The sequence below is a fragment of the Leopardus geoffroyi genome, chromosome C3 (genome assembly GCF_018350155.1).
Source record: "Leopardus geoffroyi isolate Oge1 chromosome C3, O.geoffroyi_Oge1_pat1.0, whole genome shotgun sequence".
In the NCBI taxonomy this organism is placed as follows: Eukaryota; Metazoa; Chordata; class Mammalia; order Carnivora; family Felidae; genus Leopardus; species Leopardus geoffroyi.
The window spans coordinates 87,323,520-87,344,228 of NC_059338.1; the positions used below are offsets into that span (position 1 = coordinate 87,323,520).

At 37.0% G+C, this 20,709-nt stretch overlaps 1 protein-coding gene and 1 pseudogene across 3 annotated transcripts in view; both read left to right on the top strand.

Moving 5' to 3' along the window:
- The window catches only part of ATAD2 (ATPase family AAA domain containing 2), a 69,137-nt gene that overhangs the window by 17,868 nt on the left and 30,560 nt on the right, over positions 1-20,709 (top strand). For all 3 annotated transcript variants that reach the window (XM_045453752.1, XM_045453753.1, XM_045453755.1), the window contains exons 6-11: positions 181-268; positions 1,694-1,870; positions 2,490-2,607; positions 8,661-8,768; positions 11,904-12,012; positions 12,236-12,351. In XM_045453752.1, the coding sequence (XP_045309708.1) occupies positions 181-268; positions 1,694-1,870; positions 2,490-2,607; positions 8,661-8,768; positions 11,904-12,012; positions 12,236-12,351 (716 nt within the window). The remainder of the gene's footprint in view (positions 1-180; positions 269-1,693; positions 1,871-2,489; positions 2,608-8,660; positions 8,769-11,903; positions 12,013-12,235; positions 12,352-20,709) is intronic.
- LOC123585506 lies at positions 14,576-16,359 on the top strand (annotated as a pseudogene).

The window sequence follows — 20,709 nt, forward strand, 5'->3', positions numbered from 1 at the left end:
TCATTGTTTTCAACATCTTTAAACTGTTCAGCATTTGTTTGATCAGTTACTAGATATTGCTGAGTTTTAACAGTTTATAGCTATAAATATCTTCATTTTATTAACCAAGATAGAAAGGTCCTACTGAATTTTTTAAATAAATATGCTAAATGTTAATGGCTTCTGTTTAAACCTTTTTAGGAGAATCTTAATATGTACACAAGAGGAAAACAAAAAGGTATTCAAAGAACTGATGAGGAAACAACTGACAATCAAGAAGGCAGTGTGGGTTAGTCTTTTGTTTTACTTCTGGGTTTGAATTTCAGCACTTTTTATTTAGTAGAATATAGCTCAGCTCTTCTATTCAGAAGCTGTGACATTATTGGTATTTTGTGAGAGATCAAAGGATTGGTCATAATTTAAAAGTGAGAACGGGAGGGGCGCTTGGGTGTCTCGGTTGAGCGTCTTTTTTCTTTTTTAATTTTTTTTTTTTAACGTTTATTTATTTTTGAGACAGAGAGAGACAGAGCATGAATGGGGGAGGGTCAGAGAGAGAGGGAGACACAGAATCTGAAACAGGCTCCAGGCTCTGAGCTGTCAGCACAGAGCCCGACGCAGGGCTCAAACTCCCAGACCGCGATATCATGACCGGAGCCGAAGTCAGACAATTAACTGACTGAGCCACCCAGGCGCCCCGAGCGTCTAACTCTTAATTTCGGTTCAGGTCAAGTGCTGAGCATGGCGCCTGCTTAAGATTCTCTCGCTCTCACTCTCGCTTTCGCTGTCTCTTGCTCTCAAATTTAAAAAAAAATGAAAAAATAAAATGAAATAAAAGTGAGGGCAGGGGAAAGCTTAAAAGGATAGTGTGTTTTGTTTGGGAAAGTACTTGAAATCTACAAATCTAAAGCAGATAAACCTGGTTTGCTTATATAATGCATTATAGACAACACATCTCTACCAATTTTAGTTGAAAGGTGATTAAAATTAAGTTTTGCTCTTCTGTTAGGAATTACAACTGTAATTTATTAGAACTTTTCTTGAGTGAAAACCGGTTTTCTGAAATGCATTTTAAATATTTGGTGAGGGTGTTTTACATTTTTGTAAGTAGATATTTGAGTTATGCTCTGTGTAGCTCAGTGACAGCCAGAAGGGCTGGATGGAATTTAAAACTTAAGTTTAAAAGGCAAAAGTTGGGGTGCCTGGGTAGCTCAGTCAGTTGGGCATCCAACTCTTGATCTCAGCTTAGGTCTTGACCTCAGGGTCATGAGTTCGGGCCCTTGTGTTGGGCTCTGCACTGGGCGTGAAGTCTACTTAAAAAATTAAAATTAAAAATAAGTAAAAATGAAAAAATTAAAGGAAAAAGCTAAGTGAGGAGATACTTTAATTTGTCAACATGTTAACTTGGAAACTTAAGCATAGTCACTTATATTAATGAAATCAGCAGCAATACCATAAACTTTAGTTTGGTACTACTGACAGTAGCCTTTAAACATCTTTCCCTATTTCCTTTTTTCCTTCCTCTAGTTATTTTTAATTCTATAATTTACTTCATTTTTTAAAATCTTCATTTAATGCTGCAAAAGAATCCTTTCTATGAGCAATCTAGAAGTAAATTTTTAAAGGAGGGTCTCTTTCTTTCTCTTTCAATTCCCCTTTATTAAAAATTGTTAACATTTTGGTAGGTTTTCTGAAAGTAAATGTTTCTTAACTGTAGAATCATCTGAAGAGGGTGAAGACCAAGAAGATGAAGATGATGGGGAAGATGATGACGAAGATGATGAAGAAGATGATGATGATGATGAAGATGAAGAAGATGGGGAAGAAGATAATCAGAAACGATATTATCTTAGACAGAGAAAAGCTACTGTTTATTACCAGGCTCCATTGGAAAGTAAGTGTTACATATATTTGTCCTAGGAGAAGATGTAATTATATTACTTTTATCTTTACTGCTTTTCCTCTGTTATTCTTATTTTTCATGTTTTCATTTTGTAGAATATCCATGGCTGTTGTCTTTCTTAAATTATCCTAAATGTGCAAGAAGTCATTACTTCAAGAAAGTTAGATGTTAGCCTTGACCAAAGCAAATAATTGGGCCATTTTGAAATTTCATGTCTGTCTTTACTTACTTTAGATTTTATAGCTTTCAACTTAGTTTATTTTTTCACTTTGTGTAAATAAGACTGCTTTTGATTTATGTTACAGTTGTGTTTCAGTCCTAATGAGCATATATATGCAGGGCTGATAACCAGCTGTTATGCATCAGTATAATCATAATGGTTGTTTATGGCCAGTGTATGTTTTGGTTGGGTGGGTGTCTGTGCTTCATATAATTTTCAGTAGCAACCCTGCAGACATAAATGACTTTAAACGTGAACAGTAAAATAGTTTGTGGTAGATATGTACTAGTATTTTCATGGAAGGCAGCACCTTTGTAAGTATTTAGATGAAGAACAAAACTATCTTCATAACTACTTAATATGTCACATACCTATAATTCTTCTTTTTAGAACCTCGTCACCAGAGAAAGCCCAACATATTTTACACTGGCCCAGCTTCTCCTGCAAGACCAAGATATAGATTATCTTCTGCGGGACCAAGAAGTCCTTATTGTAAACGAATGAACAGGTTTGGTTCTGAAGTACTGATTGATTTATAACAACGTAATTGTGGCTGTGCTGGGTAGGATTCTAGAGTTTTAGGACTGGATGTATCCAGATAGAATTCTAGAATCCTGTATCTTGGAGAGTTCTCTCTATGCCTATAGTGCTCTTATCCCTGCTACCACTGACTAGATTTTTGCTGTTGCTTCCATTACTAGGTAGTTAGTAACTACCATGGTAAGGTAGTTTATTCCATTGTTCCACACTTTACTAATAGAGAGCTACCTTTGCTTCAGTGTTTACTGTATTCCTGGCTTGGTGTTAATAAGCATCTCACATAGACTGTTTCATTTAATCTTCACATTAAGTTAGAGTGTAGGTTAAGTCTACTATTTCACATAGTATCACAGACATATTTTCTTACTGTGACAAACATTCCAGGTTACATAGCTTTCTAGACTTTTCACGATGCTAACCATCCTCTTCTGGATCTGGTTTTTTCCCTGAGGTTTTATTTCCACTTAAAATTTTTTTTTCTCATATAGTAAGAAACATTAATTTTCTTTGACTATTAAAATTATTTGTGGGTTTCTTTTCCTTCTACATCATAACACTTGTTGGTTGTCTGTCATATTTAAGTCCAAAGAGGTAGTTCTTGTTATTTCCTCATTTTCCCAAGTTAAAAAAGGCTTTGTGATTCATTAAAACTTTCTGGGTAATAATAACATTATAGTAGTTCATGAATGAGAGAGCTCGTGGTGAAGATTAAAGAGACAGGGGAAAAAATAACATTTGTGTGGAAATGGTACTTTTTTCTAATATTAATTTCCTCAGAGGTGAGACTGAAATCCTATGAGACTTCAACTATTTGAACAGCTCTTGGAAGTCTCCTCATAGAAGCAGACTAATAACTGAAAGCAACACTTTTGTAAATACTGACATTCTTCTAGGAAAAATATGAAATATTGCTTGTGTCCCTAGGTCTTTTAATTTCATTTTCAGAGTGTCAAAATCACAAGCGTATATCCTAGATTTCCTGTTTCATCATCCCTTTCCATAAAACCAGAGCCCAGAAGGATGGAGGGTCAGGAGGGCAACCTGTCAGAGCTGCCCAAGATAAATTGCACCTGAAAGGAGGCCACACTATCATTACTTTTGATAGGCCCCTTTGGAATATTGTTAAAGACCAGTATTTTGATAGTGAAATCTAATGATCTACAGAAAAGGGGGGTAAAGTGTAACGTTCCCTGGAATCCCCTCTAAGCATAAGGCCCAGGGCAGCTGTCTTGGTTGCCTGACTTAAAGGATAAACCTCTACTAGATGCAACAGAAGTGAAAAAGGCTGGCAGTTACTTTGAGATTAAATTTCTGCTTCCATTTTTAATGGGTATATGTTTCTGGAAGTAATGTATTTAATGACTGCCTCTGTAGTCACCACCTATAATGGATCTTGCAGCAGGTAGGAATTTTTTTTTTTTTGCTCCTTTGGTGCTCAGGTTCCCATATTTGGTTCACAGAGTCTACCGTTTATTTATGTAAAGTGTCTCATACTTCTTTGGGTGCAGGACTTTTTTTTTTCTCCAATTAACAAATGTTTGAGTACTACCATGTACTAAGCACTATGGATATAAAAATGACTTAAGTCAGGATTCCTGCCCTCAGATCTCATAGACTAGTGGAAGATTTGACACATTTATTTGTTATTTTATTATGTATTTATGTATTTATTTATTTTTTTATTTGCATGTAGTTGACACATGATGTTACATTAGTTTCAATTTTACAACATAGTTATTCAGCAACTATATCTGTTATGCTTTGGTCACCACAAGTGTAGCTACCATCTGTCACCATAACAGCGGTATTAAAATAGTACTGACGATATATTCCCTATGCTGTACCTTTGCTCTTGTGACTTACTCATTCCATTACTGGAAGCCTTGTATGTTCCACTCCTGGTCACCCATTTTGCCCATCCCCCCTTACCACCCCCACCCCCCCACCACCCGTCTGACAACCATCAAGCTTATTCTCTGTACTTATTGGTCTGATTCTGCTTTTTGTTTGTTTATTCATTCTGACACATTTAAATTAAAGTATGAACTAAGATATTTAAATTGTACCCTGAGTCACATTATTTGACTTAATGACTGATTTTGGTTTTGATAGCTTTGTAAAAATTTTTTTCTTTTTGATAACAGATTTATTGAGATGCAATTCACATGTCATATAGTTTACCTGTTTAAAATGTACAGTTCGGGGCGCCTGGGTGGCGCAGTCGGTTAAGCGTCCGACTTCAGCCAGGTCACGATCTCGCGGTCCGTGAGTTCGAGCCCCGCGTCGGGCTCTGGGCTGATGGCTCAGAGCCTGGAGCCTGTTTCCAATTCTGTGTCTCCCTCTCTCTCTGCCCCTCCCCCGTTCATGCTCTGTCTCTCTCTGTCCCAAAAATAAAAACGTTGAAAAAAAAAAATTTAAAATGTACAGTTCAAGGGGTTTTCACAGTTGTGCAGCTATAACCACAAACGATTTTAGAACATTTTTCTTAACCTCAGAAAGAAACCCTGTACTCTTTAGTTATCTCCAGTCCCTCCATCCCCCACAGCCCTGAGCAGCCACTAATCTTTTATCTGTCTCTGTAGATTTGCCTATTCTGAGTATTTCATATACGTGGACTCTTTTGTGAGTGACTTCTTTCATTTGGTACATTTTTAAGGTTCATCCACGTTTAGCATGTATCAGTACTTCATTCTTTTTTATTGCCAAATAAGATTCCATTGTATAAATATACCATATTTTGGTTATCCATTTATCAACTGATGGATATTTGGGTTGTTTCTACTTTTTGTGAATAATGCTACCATGACCATTTGTGAACAACTTTTTATACGGACTTATGTGTTCACTTTTCTTAGGTATGTACCTAAAAATGGAATTGCTAGATCAAATGCTAACTATATTTACTGTTTCAGGGAATTGCTAAATTATTTTCCAGAATGGCTGCTTTATTTTACTTTCCCACAAGCAATGTATGCATGTTCCAATTTCTCCACATCTCAACTGTTAATATTATCTGACCTTTTGAATGTAGCCCTTTAAACCTTTTTTTTTCCCCCAACACTCTTACCAAGGTGATATGAACATCTCTTCCCCTTTAACACCGTAATGGTCATTTTGCTCAGCCTTTTTACTTTTTCTTAGAGATACCAGCTTATGTTTATATTCATGTCCTACTTCACCTACTTAGGCATGGGACCAGAGCACACATCCAAAGAATCATTTGGGCATTGCTCTCGGTACCCATGGCAAATGGTTGAAAAACCTTGCAGCCGCAGTGCAGGATCTTCCAAGGGTTTTTTGGCGTGCTTACCATAACAGAGGTTCAGGAACGCTGCCTTTAAGCAGGATTTTCTTTCTTATGATCACTCACCTCTACTCATCTAAGGTTTATTCTTTAGTTTCAGTCTGCAGTTTCTGGAACAAGCCCAATCCCTTTGAACCTGAAGGTAACCTAGTACCGTTGCTTCACCAGTATTCCAGAGTGCCCCTTACCTGGTGTCAAGGTGCTAGAACTGGCAACTCTAAACACTGATTAAGTTCACAGTGCTGGTCCAGCACTTGTCTATGCCAGAATTTCAAACATTTTTAGTAAAATGAAAAATAAAGAGTGAGTGTGGGTGTGGGTGTTTAGAATCTCTTTAAAACTGAAAAAATGGCCTTTCTACAGTATAGAGTAATTGTGAAAACCCTGGACCCATGACTAGGTTTCAGGCCCAGCCCTACCACTTATTAATGACCTTTAGCAAGTTACTTAACCTCTCATTTCAGTTTTTTGACCCATAGAATGAGAATGATATTAGCTGTCTCACAGTAATGTGAGAATTAGATGAGTTAATACGCGAAAAGCATTTAAACTACTATTTGGCATGTATTGAGTGCTCTGTGTCTTTGTTATAACTACAATGCTTAAAAACCCTACTTTTCAGGGGCGCCTGGGTGGCTCAGTCGGTTGGGCGTCCGACTTCAGCTCAGGTCATGATCTTGCAGCTCATGAGTTCAGGCCCCGGGTCGGGCTCTGTGCTGACAGCTCAGGGCCTAGAGCCTGCTTCGGATTCTGTGTTTCCATCTCTCTCTGCGCCGCCCCCCCCCCCATCCCCCACTCCTGCTCACACTCTGTCTGTCTCAAAAATAAACACTAAAAAAATTTTCTTTTTAATTCCTTTTCAGATCAAACGTTGGAAAATTTATTTCAGTCCACAGGTTTTGTTGTTTGCTTATAATTCTTTTGGTTTGTGAAATAAACAACTGGAAATTACCAGTGTATATAGAAAGTGGGTTTTTTGAATAGACAAAGGTTTGAGTTCTGACACCATCGTTGCCTAATTCTAATATTTTAAGCAAGTTATTTAAACTACGAGCCAGTCACATTGGCTGCAACTCTAAAGTGAGCCTGCTGATATGTACTTGTCCAGAGCTTTAATTAAGATTCGGTGGGATAATATATCTACTATCTGGTACAAGAAGCATTTAATAAATGTTAGTCCTTTTTATTGTGAAGTTAGTCTTCATTATGTGAATACATACGGAATTCACTTACTGTTATGTGAATTATGTGCCTCCAGGTTAGAGTTGTTTTGTAATATTAATGGTAATATTAAATAAATTAGTCTTTCATATAAAATTGCACACTTGTACTAGATAGTTTTAGTTTCAAGCCAATCATAAGAATAGTCTTGGGCATGTTTGGGGAGGTGGACATTGGAGGATTATTTTCTCATTTAAATATCTGTGAGAAACCCCTTATCCAAAACCTGTGGGGCCATTTGTGTTTCATAATTCAGACTGGGGTGAAGGGGGAATTACAAAGGTAATGTATAACATTAACATCTCTAGGAGTGTCTGGGCCAGCACTGCCTAGTCAAATGTGTAATAGCAGAACATATGAATAATCATAGTAAGTGGGACAAATAGAGACTGAATTTCCTTTACAACATTTCATTTTTTTTAATGAATATAATTTATTGTCAAATTGGCTTACATACAACACCCAGTGCTCATCCCAACAAGTGCCCTCCTCAATGCCCATCACCCATTTTCCCCTCCCCCCCATCTTTATGACATTTCAGATCCTGGTAAGTGAATAGTGGAAAAACTTATTCTCAGAGTATAAGATTCTGCACCTATGTTATGGACATAATAGACTGTGAACCTTTAATATTTTTGGAAATATCTACTTACTGTGATTGCACTCTGACTCAGGAAAAGCTCTAGACCCTGAGCCAATGATTAAAGGTTTTCCCAGCTAGATTCTTTGTTTTTCCTATGGGTGTTTTGCAACAAATGCAAAGGTAGAAGTGATTGAAATTTTTTTTCAGTATTTGTAGCACTTGGTGTCTTATTTAGTACTACCAACCAGCCTAAGAATTTGATTATATCCTTACCTCCTTTTTGTGAGAAAATTAAGGCTTATATGGGTTAAGTAATACATCCATATTGACACAGCAGTAAATGACAGTTGTAAATTTACAGGTGATGATACTGTAGATAAAAGGTCATCTTATTTCTCACTGTATTCCTAGTATTTTTTAAACTCTTCTTGATCCTTTTTGGTTTGCATAAAAATTCTCCTGTTCTCCTTTTAAGATTGATATTTCAAAAGGTGAAATTATGTATAGTATAATATTACAAATGTGAAACTATATGTGGTATAATATTGAAAATGCTTTCTGAAGTTATAGTCCCAAAGAGTTTAATATCCTCTTTTTCCCACCTTTCTCTTTGAGGATAACTGATTTACATCAAGACTAAGAAGTCATTCTGCTTGGACCGTATTCTATCATAACGAACATTTGATTGTCAGCTCTATCACAGCCACCTATCTCTTTACCGTCCTCTCAGTTATCCATGTATTTTATTCCCTCCAAAAGATTGAACCATCAAAGCCTACTTCATTGCTTCAGCAAATGTATTAATTTTTTGATAAATCTTTTTGGATCCTTAGGTAATTCTGATGTTTGCATCTTATGCCTCTGTTTTTCCTGCCCTCCTTCGTCATGATTTCAGTTTTCCTCTTTACTTTAGGCGAAGGCATGCAATCCACAGTAGTGACTCTACTTCATCTTCCTCTTCTGAAGATGAACAGCACTTTGAGAGACGGAGAAAAAGGAGCCGCAATAGAGCTATCAACAGGTAAGTCTTCTGCTGATGCTTTTTAATACTATAAGCTATTTTTTTTTAAGTGGTGAGAAGGCTGAATAATTTGGGAGCAGATACAGCTTGACCAAATTTAAAATTTTGGGATACCTGGGTGGCTCAGTCAGTTAAGCATCCGGCTCTTGATTTCGGCTCAGGTCATGATCTCACAGTTCATGGGATTGAGCCCCACGTCAGGTCGACACTGACAGCACAGAGCCTGCTTGGGATGCTCTCTCTCCCTCTCTCTCTGCCCCCCCCCCCAATAAATAAACATGTAAAAATTTATACAAAAAGTTAATGTATAAATTAGAATGCCATCTTGTTTGAAACATCTATATTTGAAACTTAAAATACATTAGAACATTTTCTTTTACAGCCATTGTGTAGCTCAAATGGTGCTTGACAAACATGGACTTGAGGAAACTTGAAATTTTTTCACTTCAAATACATTTTTTTCTGTTTATAATAATTATAATAATACATCCTTATAGAACTCTTTAGGAAAATGGGTTTACTTATTTCATAACTTTTTGTAATATAAGTTCGTGTAAGTTCATATATAAGTTTATAGCAAGGATCATACCCATTTTACAGATGTGGTCAGGGGAGTGAAAAAATGCAGTATCCTAATAAAGTAATATTCTCATAGAGTAAAAACTGCATGGTGAAACAATTAGAAACATAATAATTGAAGGGACATGCAAACCAACCATTCTTTGTATCCTAAGCTCTATTCTTTTACCACATTAGCTCTGCCCTAGTATGGTAGCCACTAGTTACATGTGGCTATTAAGCACTTGAAATGTACCTAATCTGAATTGAGAAATATTGTAAAATTTTGTAAAAAAAAAAAAAAAAAAAAAAACACATTCTTGGATTTCAAAGACTTAGTATAAGAAAGAATGTAAAATATCTCAGTTTTTTAAATATTTATTTTGCATATTGAGATGGTATGTTTTAGATATGTTGGGGTAAGTGAAATATATTATTACTTTTTCTTTGTTTAGTGTATCTAATAGAAAATTTTAAATTACATCTTTGACTTACATTTCATTTCTGTTGGCAGCAGTGAGTTAGATCATCGAAAACCTGTATTACTTAGACTGATGTTTCTTTGCCTTCATTCATAGAAATGTACATCTAATCCTGTAGTTTCTATATCATGCAGTTATATTTCTATTAAGAATTATAACTTAGTCAGTTAGCGTCCAACTTCAGCTCATGTCATGATCTCACGGTTTGTGGGTTCAAGCCCTGTACCGGGCTCTGCACTGACAGCTCAGAGCCTGGAGCCTCCTTCACATTCTTTGTCTCCCACTCTCTGCCCCTCCCCCACTCATGCTCTGTCGAAAATAAATAAATGTAAATAAATAAATAAATAAATAAATAAATAAATAAGTTATTTGAGAAATACCTTTTAAAAAGCCACTATTGAAAACGTGTTCATCTTAGATTTCACAGTATAAATTCCTTGTGGAGTCTGGAGATACAAGACTTGTCACTTGGGGTGAGTTTGGTGTGCTTTTACTTGTGTTTAGTTGTATTTCTTTTCTTAGGCATTCCAACGTGTCTTAACCTCTAACATAAGCAGTTTCCACTCTCCATCTATAAAACAAGCAGGTACTTCTAGGTGTATTTTTTATAATCTACTGTAACTGTTTTTGAAAGTAGTTAGGAAAGTAGTGATTCATTCTTGCTTGAGATGGTTGATGTGGATCCAAGATGCTTGGTGGACTATGAATATTTTGCTGAGAGGTACTGTAGCAGAGTTATTGCAGGTCTGGAGACACTGCTTTGGTTTGAGTCCAGGAACTGACACTTAACCAGTTGTGACTTTGTGCATTTCAGTTAATCTTTTTGTGCCTCAGGTTTTTTTTAAGGTTTATTTATTCATTTTGAGAGAGAGAGCATAAGCAGAGGAGGGGCAAAGAGAGAATCCCAAGCAGGCTCCATGCTGTCAGCATGCGGGGCTCAAACTCATGAACTGCGAGATGATGCCCTGAGCCAAAACCAAGAGTCAGAGCCACCCAGGCACCCCATCAGTTTTCTTTTAAAATAGGAGAAATAATAGCTACTCAATAAATGACTGTTTTGAGGATTTCATGGACTATTACATATAAAGCACCTAAAACAGCCTGACAAGTGGTAAATACTCTGTATATGTTAAGCACAATCATTATAAAGTATATTGATACAGTCTGAATTGCTAACCATGAATTACTTTATGATGCTGTGGCATCTTGAACACTGGCACTTCGTTTGACTGTATATCTCTGATAATAAAATTTCAGGTATAAATATTTCTAACATTAAAGTTCTCAACCTATAAAGAAAATGAAGTTGAAATACATAATTTCACAGTTGCTGATTGAAATTTAACTTTTTAAATTTTTTAAATTATTTTTTGTAATGTTCATTGATTTATTTTGAGAGAGAGAGAAAACAAACAGGCAAGAGGCAGCGAGAGGGAGAGAGAATCCCAAGCAGGCCCCACGTTGCCAACATGGAGCCTGATGTGGGGGCTAAAACTCACAAACCACAAGTTCATGACCTGGGCTGAAACCAAGAGTCAGATGCTTAGCTGACTGTGCCACCCAAGTACCCCAACTTGTTTTTAAATTTTTAGGAAAAATGTCCATATTCTGACATAGAATTTGGGGGAGAAAGTGAACTGATAGGTGTTTTATTTTTATTTATTTGTCTCTTTTTTTTTTTTTTTTTTTTTTTAAGAGAGAAAGAGAGCATGAGTGGTAGAGGGAGATAGAATCTTAAGTGGGCTCCATACCCAGAATGGAGCCTAAAATGGGCTTGATCCCACAACCTTGAGGTCATGACCTGAGCCAAAATCAAGAGTTGGATGCTTGGGGTGCCTGGGTGGCTCAGTCGGTTAAGCTCCAGACTTCAGCTTAGGTCATGATCTTACAGTTCGTGGGTTCAAGCCCCACATCAGCCTGGAGCCTGTTTTGGTTTGTGTCTCCCTCCCTCTCTCTCTCTCTCTGTCCCTCCCCTGTTCACCCTCTGTCTCTCTCTCTTTCTCTCAAAAATAAACAAACAAACAAAAAAAGTTGAATGCTCAACCGAGCTACCCAACACCCTAATGGGTGTTTCTTTTTAATTTTTTAAAAATAGGTGCCTCCCACTAAATTTTCGGAAAGATGAATTAAAAGGAATTTATAAAGATAGAATGAAGATTGGAGCAAGTCTTGCAGATGTTGATCCAATGCAACTAGATTCTTCAGTGAGTACAATGTTGTATGCTTGAACTTAAATACTGTTTTAATTTAGTTTTAAAGTTTAACCAATTTTTCTTTAAATCCGAAACTTTACAGACTTTTTCAGGCTACAACTAAAATGCTGTTACTCAGTTGGCTGTGTATAGGTTGAGCCTAGTATAGAAATGGAGTGATATTTTAATTTTGATTCCAAATCTGAGAATGTCCATGTTTCCCTTCCATTATCAGGTACGATTTGATAGCATTGGTGGCCTGTCTAATCATATTGCAGCTCTAAAAGAGATGGTGGTGTTTCCATTACTTTATCCAGAAGTCTTTGAAAAATTCAAAATTCAACCTCCAAGGTAATTTAATAATTTTAGCCAGAATGTGGGCTGTGCTACTGTTGTCCAGAAAGATAACATTTCTCCATTGAAATTTTTTAGGTCTACAGTAATTTATTGTGCTTTTCTGGGTACTTCGAATATTTTTACTTTTCTAATGTTTAACTTGAAAAATGGTTTCAAAATTGATCCTCACGAAAAGAAAAATAATTTCCAATGCTTTTCATATATTTACTGAAATTTCTCCTATACTTTTTAGTTTTTTCTTTCACTTTTACAACTTTGTTTCAGGTCTGTATCAAAGTAATATATGTACATACTTTTAATACTTTTTAAAGTTTTGTTTAAGAGAGAGCGCACAATCGGGGGAGGGATGGAGAGAGAGAGAATCCCAAGCAGGATCCATGCTGGCGGCATAGAGCCCAATCTCATGAACCATGAGATCATGACCAGAACCCAGATCAAGAGTCGGATACTTAACCGACTGAGCCACCCAGGCGCCCCGTACATAATTTTAAGTCACATAAGTACTGTAAGTCTTACGAAGGAAAAAATGGTAGTGGGAGTAGTCCTCCCTCTACTCTTCCTCCTCCAGTTCAATTCCCACTTTCCAGAGCCAACTGTTTTCAACTCCTTTAGCTATTAGGTATTTACCTATATAGATTTAAATAATATGCTTATACTGTAATTTTTGTTTTTTTCTGTTTTAGAATTCTGTAGGCTTCTAACATGAATAGTGACTATTTGGTTCTTTTGCTTTCCCCACTCTCCATATATACACATTTTTTTCCTGTCCTCATATGCTCCCAGTAGCTTCTTTATGCACAAATATAAGTGTTGAATCAATTTTCCGTGTGTGCTTTATGATTATGTAAATGTAAATGTTTTTTTTACAGTTGAGCCATATATAGTATATCATGACTATTCTCTTTTTTACAACCCTGCTCTTTCCCCTCAGCGTTAATACTCTTTGCCTGTGGGTAAGGGGTTTTTTTTTTGCTCTTTATAGAGTTTTTAAAATAATTTTATATGTGATTATCAGTTCATCCACAGAGTTTGCTAGAAAGAAAACTCTTCAGTATAGTTAAACATATCAAATAATTTATTGACTCCTCATTTTTCTAGACACATCTTGTTGGAGCTTTTGTCCTCTTGCTTCCATCCATACGGGTTATTCTTAGTCTTGTAGCACAACTAAACTTTGGGACTTCTCATCACCATCAATGAGATTTCCTTTATGTATCTTTTAGTGCTGGATTCCCTGCTTCCTGGATTCAACTAAGACCCCTTTTTTAGTATTAGTATTATTTTTAAGATTTTTAAAAAATTATTTTTAATTTACATACCCAACATGGGGCTCAAAACCACAAACTCAAGATCAAGAGTTTCATGCTCCACCAACTGAGCCAACCAGGTGCCCTACGACCTTTTTTTACAGCTGTGTTTTGATGGAGTACAATCTGGGAATATCTTAAGAAAAAAGAGTGCACAAGAGGTTATTTTTATTTTCTTTTTGAGGATGGTCATGTAACCACACTCTGCTGATGCATCTTTTTCCCCTCCTGCTTTCATTGTGCTATTATATACCTTTACGGTCTGGAAAAATGTCTGGTTTGTGGGAAGGTTTTTTTGTATCACTTCTTCAGTAATTTTCTGCTCCATTTTTCCTTTTCCCTCAATTCATGTCAGTTGATTGTTGGACTTTCTAGATTAATGTACTTTTCTTTTTCTTTCTTGTTTTCATCCCTCTTGATCTTAGGGGCTTTCTGTGTCTAGTGATCCTTGGCTTTCTGTTAATATTTAATTTATTTTTAAAAGCTCACTAGTAGGGCTTGTTAATTTGTAGGCCTCACCTTAGGGTGATTGGTGGATGGTGATTTTTTTTTTTAACTTTTTATTTATTTTTGAGAGAGACAGAGTGTGAGCGGGGGAGAGGGAGACAAAAGCAGGCTCCAGGCTTTGAGCTGTCAGCACAGCTGGAACCCATGAGCCATGATATCATGACCTGAGTTGAAGTTGGAGGCTTAACCCACTGAGCCATCCAGGCGCCCCCATGGATGCTGATTCTTTTACCAGAAGTCCTCAAAGTCAGTATCTAGTCGGGCCTTTTTTCCCCCCAGAGACCAATCCTCCAGTTTTCTCTTGGAAGCTTATGAGCTTGGCTGCCAGAATTTTAGCAGTAGGCCTGAGCAAAGGTTAGTAGTCTCCTCTTCAGTATGGAGTTGTTTTTTTTTTTTTTTTTTTTTTTTTTTTTTTTTTTTTTTTTTTAAATTTTTTTTCAACGTTTATTTATTTTTGGGACAGAGAGAGACAGAGCATGAACGGGGGAGGGGCAGAGAGAGAGGGAGACACAGAATCGGAAACAGGCTCCAGGCTCTGAGCCATCAGCCCAGAGCCCGACGCGGGGCTCGAACTCGCGGACCGCGAGATCGTGACCTGGCTGAAGTCGGACGCTTAACCGACTGCGCCACCCAGGCGCCCCCAGTATGGAGTTTTTAACTTGATTTCTGCAGCATCTCATCTTGTGCAATACCAGAAAGTAAACTATCCAAGCAAGTTGCCTGTGTGGAGTAGTAAAAGGGATCAGGGTGGTCTCAGTGATTTTTTGTTTGTTTGTTTTTAGTTTATTTGTTTTGAGGGAGCGCATGAGGGAGGGGCAGAGAGAGAGGGAGACCGTGAATCCCAAACAGGCACCACGCTGTTAGTGTGGAGCCCAACTTGGGGCTTGATCTCTTGAACCATGATATCATGACCTGAGCCAAAATCAAGAGTCAAATGCTTAACGGACTGAGGCACCCAGGGCCCCAATTTTGGTCCTTTTCTTTCTAGTGTTTATATCTCACTTATTAACCCATTTTTTAAAATTTAAAGTTAGTGAACATACAGTGTAGTCTTGGCTTCAGGAGTAGAACCCAGTGATTCGTCTCTTACATAAGACACCCAGTGTTCATCTCAAAAAGTGCCCTTCTTAATGCCCATCACCTGTTTACCCACATTCCCCCACCCTTTTATAAACCCTAGTCCTTGATTCCTTTTTCCTTGTGCAACTTTTCCTGAATCACCTGTATAGAAATGTTAATTTAAGTACACTTTTTTAGATTGGTAAGCTTTGTTGCTTTTCCATTATAAAAGTTATGTAGCATACATCGATCACAGTTACACATTGGTGAATTAAAAACAATTTTTTTAACTAGAAAGATACTGATATTAAATAATAGCATTTGCTTTCTAGAAGAAGCATTGGAAGCACCTAGAGTAATTTAGTAAGTGGGAAGAGGGGTGCCATTGTGACTTAGCTTGTTCCTCAGTTTTCCCTCTTTAACCCCTTCTGCAGCTTCCTTGTTGGTGCTTGGACAGGGGACTCACCATTGAGGTGGCCAAGCTGTCAGGAGGGGCCTGAGTGGTCATTTCAGGGACCCAAGATTGTCTGAAGTCACAGTGAAAATGGTGGAAAATTCATCATTGCCATTGCCACAGAGAGTGATTTATGGCTTTTTTCTTTTCTTAAGCTCCCAATTTGGCTTCATACTATATTTTGTGTGGGCTTTTATTCCTGAATATCGAGTAAACTCCTTAGGTTTAACCTGTTGGCCTCAAAAATACAGGGCAGTCGCATTGCCTGTCTGCCTCCTCATTACTATAGTTATATACTCTTATTTAGAGTACCTCATGATATCATGAGTACCTCTCTCCACTCCATTCATACAATTATAAATAACTGTGCTAAAAATCAACAGCAGAACAAATACCAAGAAGAAGCTATCCCAGCATTAAATGCGGATATTCCTATTAGAGAAGTAAACCAAATGTTCTCCTTGCAGCCAAAGAACTTTATGCCAAAAACTGAATTGTATTTAGACTAACATCAAGCGTTTATTGTAAGTTTTTGACATAGTAATTTTGACCATATTTTTCCTCTTACTGATACCTGATATTGAAATGTAAAAAAAAGTAAGTCAAGGGGCGCCTGGGTTGCTCAGTTTGTTGAGCATCTGACTCTTGATTTCAGCTTAGGTCATAATCTCACAGTTTCATGTGTTTGAGCCCCACATCAGGCTTTGTGCTGGCAGCATGGAGCCTGCCTGGGATTCTCTCTCTCCCTCTCTTTCTGCTCCTCCCCTGCTCTCCCTCCCTCTCAAAATAAATAAATAAACCTTAAAAAGTAAGTCTATAGGTCATGATCCCTCACTTCGGGGGTTCAGATCCCACATCATGTGCTGACATCGCAGAGTCTGCTTGGGATTTTCTCTCTCCCTGTCTCTCTGCCCCTTCCATTCTCTTTCTCTGTCTCTCAAAATAAATTTTAAAAAGAAAAGTAAGTCGAACTTCTCTTAGATTAAGTTCCATTAATATTATAAATGCTCTCAAATGTTAGTTATTAATGGAATAAAATACTGCATTACTGTAAAAAAGAGTAATTTAGTAAATTTGAAAAAACCTCTCCCGATGTTTTCTCATTTCTCCTTCCTTACAACAAACATTTCCCCTTATAATAAATTTATAATTGTATTAACCTGCTGTTTTCATGTGGTTCTCTTTCTGTTTTAATAGCTGAATAATATACCATAATGTGGATATATCATTTTTTTAAATCAATTCTGCTATTGCTGACTATGTAGATTTTTTTTTATTATTGTCACAAATGTTAATATGAATATCTCATTGCTTCCTTTTTGTATGAATGCTCAATTACCTCTTAAGATACAGCCTCACAAATAACATTGTTAGCTCAGTACACACATTCTTAAATTCTTTTCCTGCCTTCGTTTTTGTATGTTGAAATTTTCATTTACTTATTCCATTTGTTTGGTGTTTAAACAGTTGCTTTGTTTTTTTTTCTCTCTGCATTTGATCATGTCAATTTCTTACTATTTTTTATATTTTATTCTTTTTTACTGTTTATTTTTGAGACAGAGTGCATGTGTGCACATGCTCACAAGGGGTAGAGAGTCAGAAAGAGAGGGAGAGAGAATCTCAAGCAGGCTCCACACTCAGCTCGAAGCCCAGTGGGAGATTTGATCTCACGACCGCAAGTTCACAACCTGAGCCAATGTCAATAAATGCTGAACCAACTGAGCCACCCAGGCACCCCTCTTTTATATTTTATTCTTAACTTCTAATAGATTTCATCCATCACATGTGAAATTTTTCCCACCATTTCTGCTTTTCTGGAATCTTAATGTTTCTTTTCTTTTTTTAATGTATGTATTTATTTTTTTTAACTTGTTTTGTTTTTTATTTTTTTTAATTTACATCCAAATTAGCATATAGTGCAACGATGATTTCAGGAGTAGATTCCTTAGTGCCCTTTACCCATTTAGCCCATCCCCCCTCCCACAACCCCTCCCATAACCCTCAGTTTGTTCTCCATATTTATGAGTCTCTTCTGTTTTGTCCCCCTCCCTGTTTTTATATTATTTTTCCCTTCCCTTAATGTTCATCTGTTTTGTTTCTTAAGGTCCTCATGTGAGTGAAGTCCTATGATTTTTGTCTTTCTCTGACTAATTTCTCTTAGCATAATACCCTCCAATTCCATCCACGTAGTTGCAAATGGCAAGATTTCATTCTTTTTGATTGCCGAGTAATACTCCATTATATATATATATACTACATCTTCTTTATCCATTCATTCATCGATGGGCATTTGGGCTCTTTCCATACTTTGGCTATTGTTGATAGTGCTGCTATAATCATGGGGGTGCATGTGTCCTTCTAAACAGTACACCTATATCCCTTGGATAAATACCTACTAGTGCAATTGCTGGGTTGTAGGGTAGTTCTATTTTTAATTTTTTGAGGAACCTCCATCTTGTTTTCCAGAGTGGCTGCACCAGCTTGCATTGCCACCAACAATGCAAAAGAGATTCTCTTTCTCCGCATCCTCGCCAATATATGTTGTCTGAGTTGTTAATGTTAGCCATTCTGACAGGTGTAAGGTGGTATTTCATTGTGGTTTTGATTTGTATTTCCCTGATGATGAGTGATGGTGAGCATTTTTTCATGTGTCAGTTGGCCATCTGGATGTCTTCTTTGGAGAAGTGTCTATTCATGTCTTTTGCCCATTTCTTCACTGGAATCTTTGTTTTTTGGGTGTTGAGTTTGATCAGTTCTCTGTAGATGTTGGATACTAACCCTTTATTTGATATGTCATTTTTAAATATCTTCTCTCATTTTGTCGGTTGCCTTTTAGTTTTGCTGATTGTTTCCTTTGCTGTGCAGAAGCTTTTTATTTTGATGAGGTCCCAGTAGTTCATTTTTGCTTTTGTTTCCCTTACCTCTGGAGATGTTCGATAAGAAGTTGCTGCGGTCAAGATCGAAGAGATTTTTGCCTGCTTTCTCCACAAGGATTTTGATGGCTTCTTGTCTTACATTGAGGTCTTTCATCCATTTTGAGTTTATTTTTGTGTGTGGTATAAGAAAGTGGTCCAGGTTCATTCTTCTGCATGTCGCTGTCCAGTTTTCCCAGCACCATTTGCTAAAGAGACTGTCTTTATTCCATTGGATATTCTTTCCTACTTTATCAAAGATTAGTTGGCCTTATGTTTGTGGGTCCGTTTCTGGGTTCTCTTTCTGTTCCATTGATCTGAGTGTCTGTTCTTGTGCCAGTACCATACTGTCTTGATGATTACAGCTTTGTAGTATAGCTTGAAGTCTGGAATTGTGATGCCTCCTGCTTTGGTTTTCTTTTTTAAGATTCCTTTGGCTATTCGGGGTCTTTTCTGATTCCATACAAATTTTAGGATTATTTGTTCTAGCTCTGTGAAGAATGCTGGTGTTATTTTGATAGGGATTGCATTGAATATGTAGATTGCTTTAGGTAGTATCGACATTTTAACAATATTTGTTCTTCCTATCCAGGAGTATGGAAATCTTTTTTCATTTTTTTGTGTCTTCAATTTCTTTCATAAGCTTTCTGTAGTTTTCGGTGTATAGATTTTTCACCTCTTTGGTTAGATTTATTTCTAGGTATTTTATGGGTTTTGGTGTAAATTGCAAATGGGATCGATTCCTTGATTTCTCTTTCTGTCGCTTCATTGTTGGTGTATTAGGAATGCAACCGATTTCTGTGCGTTGATTTTATATCCTGCAACTTTGCTGAATTCATGAATCAATTCTAGCAGGTTTTTTGTGGAATCTTTTGGGTTTACCATATAGAGTATCATGTCGTCTGCAAAGAGTGAAAGTTTGACCTCCTCCTGCCTGATTTGGATGCCTTTTATTTCTCTGGGTTGTCTGAGTGCAGAGGCTAAGACTTCCAATACTATGTTGAATAACAGTGACGAAAGCAGACATCCCTGTCTTGTTCCTGACCTTAGGGGGAAAGCTGTCAGTTTTTTCCCATTGAGGATGATAATAGCGTTGGGTCGTTCATATATGGCTTTTATCCTTAGTGTTTCTTTTCAAGAGCAGTTATATGGTGATCTGAAATTGATTATTTCATGTTACTTTGGTAGCACTTAATCCATGACATGTTCTATTTCTATATACTTTTTACATTTCTAACAAGAATTATGAGTATAGGGGTGCCTGGGTGGCTCAGTCATTTAAGCGTCCAACTTCAGCTCAGATCATGATCTCGCAGTTCACAAGTTTGGGCCCCATATCAGGCTCTGTGCTGACAACTCAGAGCCTGGAGCCTGCTTCAGATTCTTTGTCTCCCTCTCTTTCTGCCCCTCCCCCACTACACTCTGTCTCTTTCTCTCAAAAATAAATACTAAAAATCTTGAAAAAAGAGTTATGGATATAGCCCATTTTTTTTAAAAGAATTCTATCCTAAGAGCAATGAATAACTTTAGAAATAAATGAAAAATTATAGATTACCCCATGACAGTGATGTCACCAAGAATGATGTCAAATTATTTACATTGTCCTAATCTCTACCACCTAAACACCACAAGTATTTCTTAAAGCTCTCTCTTTTTTACTTTACTTTCTCTTCTGTTCATTCTCAATGTGTTTTCTTGCACAACTTTTGGTGTTGTGTTACTGACGCTGAGACCAAAGGTTGTAGATGAAATGTATTCTTTCCCTTGATATGTCACAAAAGTAAACTATCAAGTCTTTTTAAGCTTGACTTCTATGCAAGGTAAAGTAATATGATGGGCATGATGAATGACTAAAAGAAAATTTATTTTGGGGCACCTGGATGGCTCAGTTAAGTACTGACTCTTGATACTAGCTTGGGTCATAATTGAGACCCATGTGGGGCTCTGTGCTGAGCATGGAGCTGGTTTGGGATTCTGTCCCTTTGCTCCTCCCCTGCTCACACATGTGCACGTGCTCTCTTAAAATAAATAAATAAATAAATTTTTAAAAAAGAAAATGTTTCAAATAAAGGGTTTTATTTAGTTTCAATATTAATTTTGTATCAGCATTAAT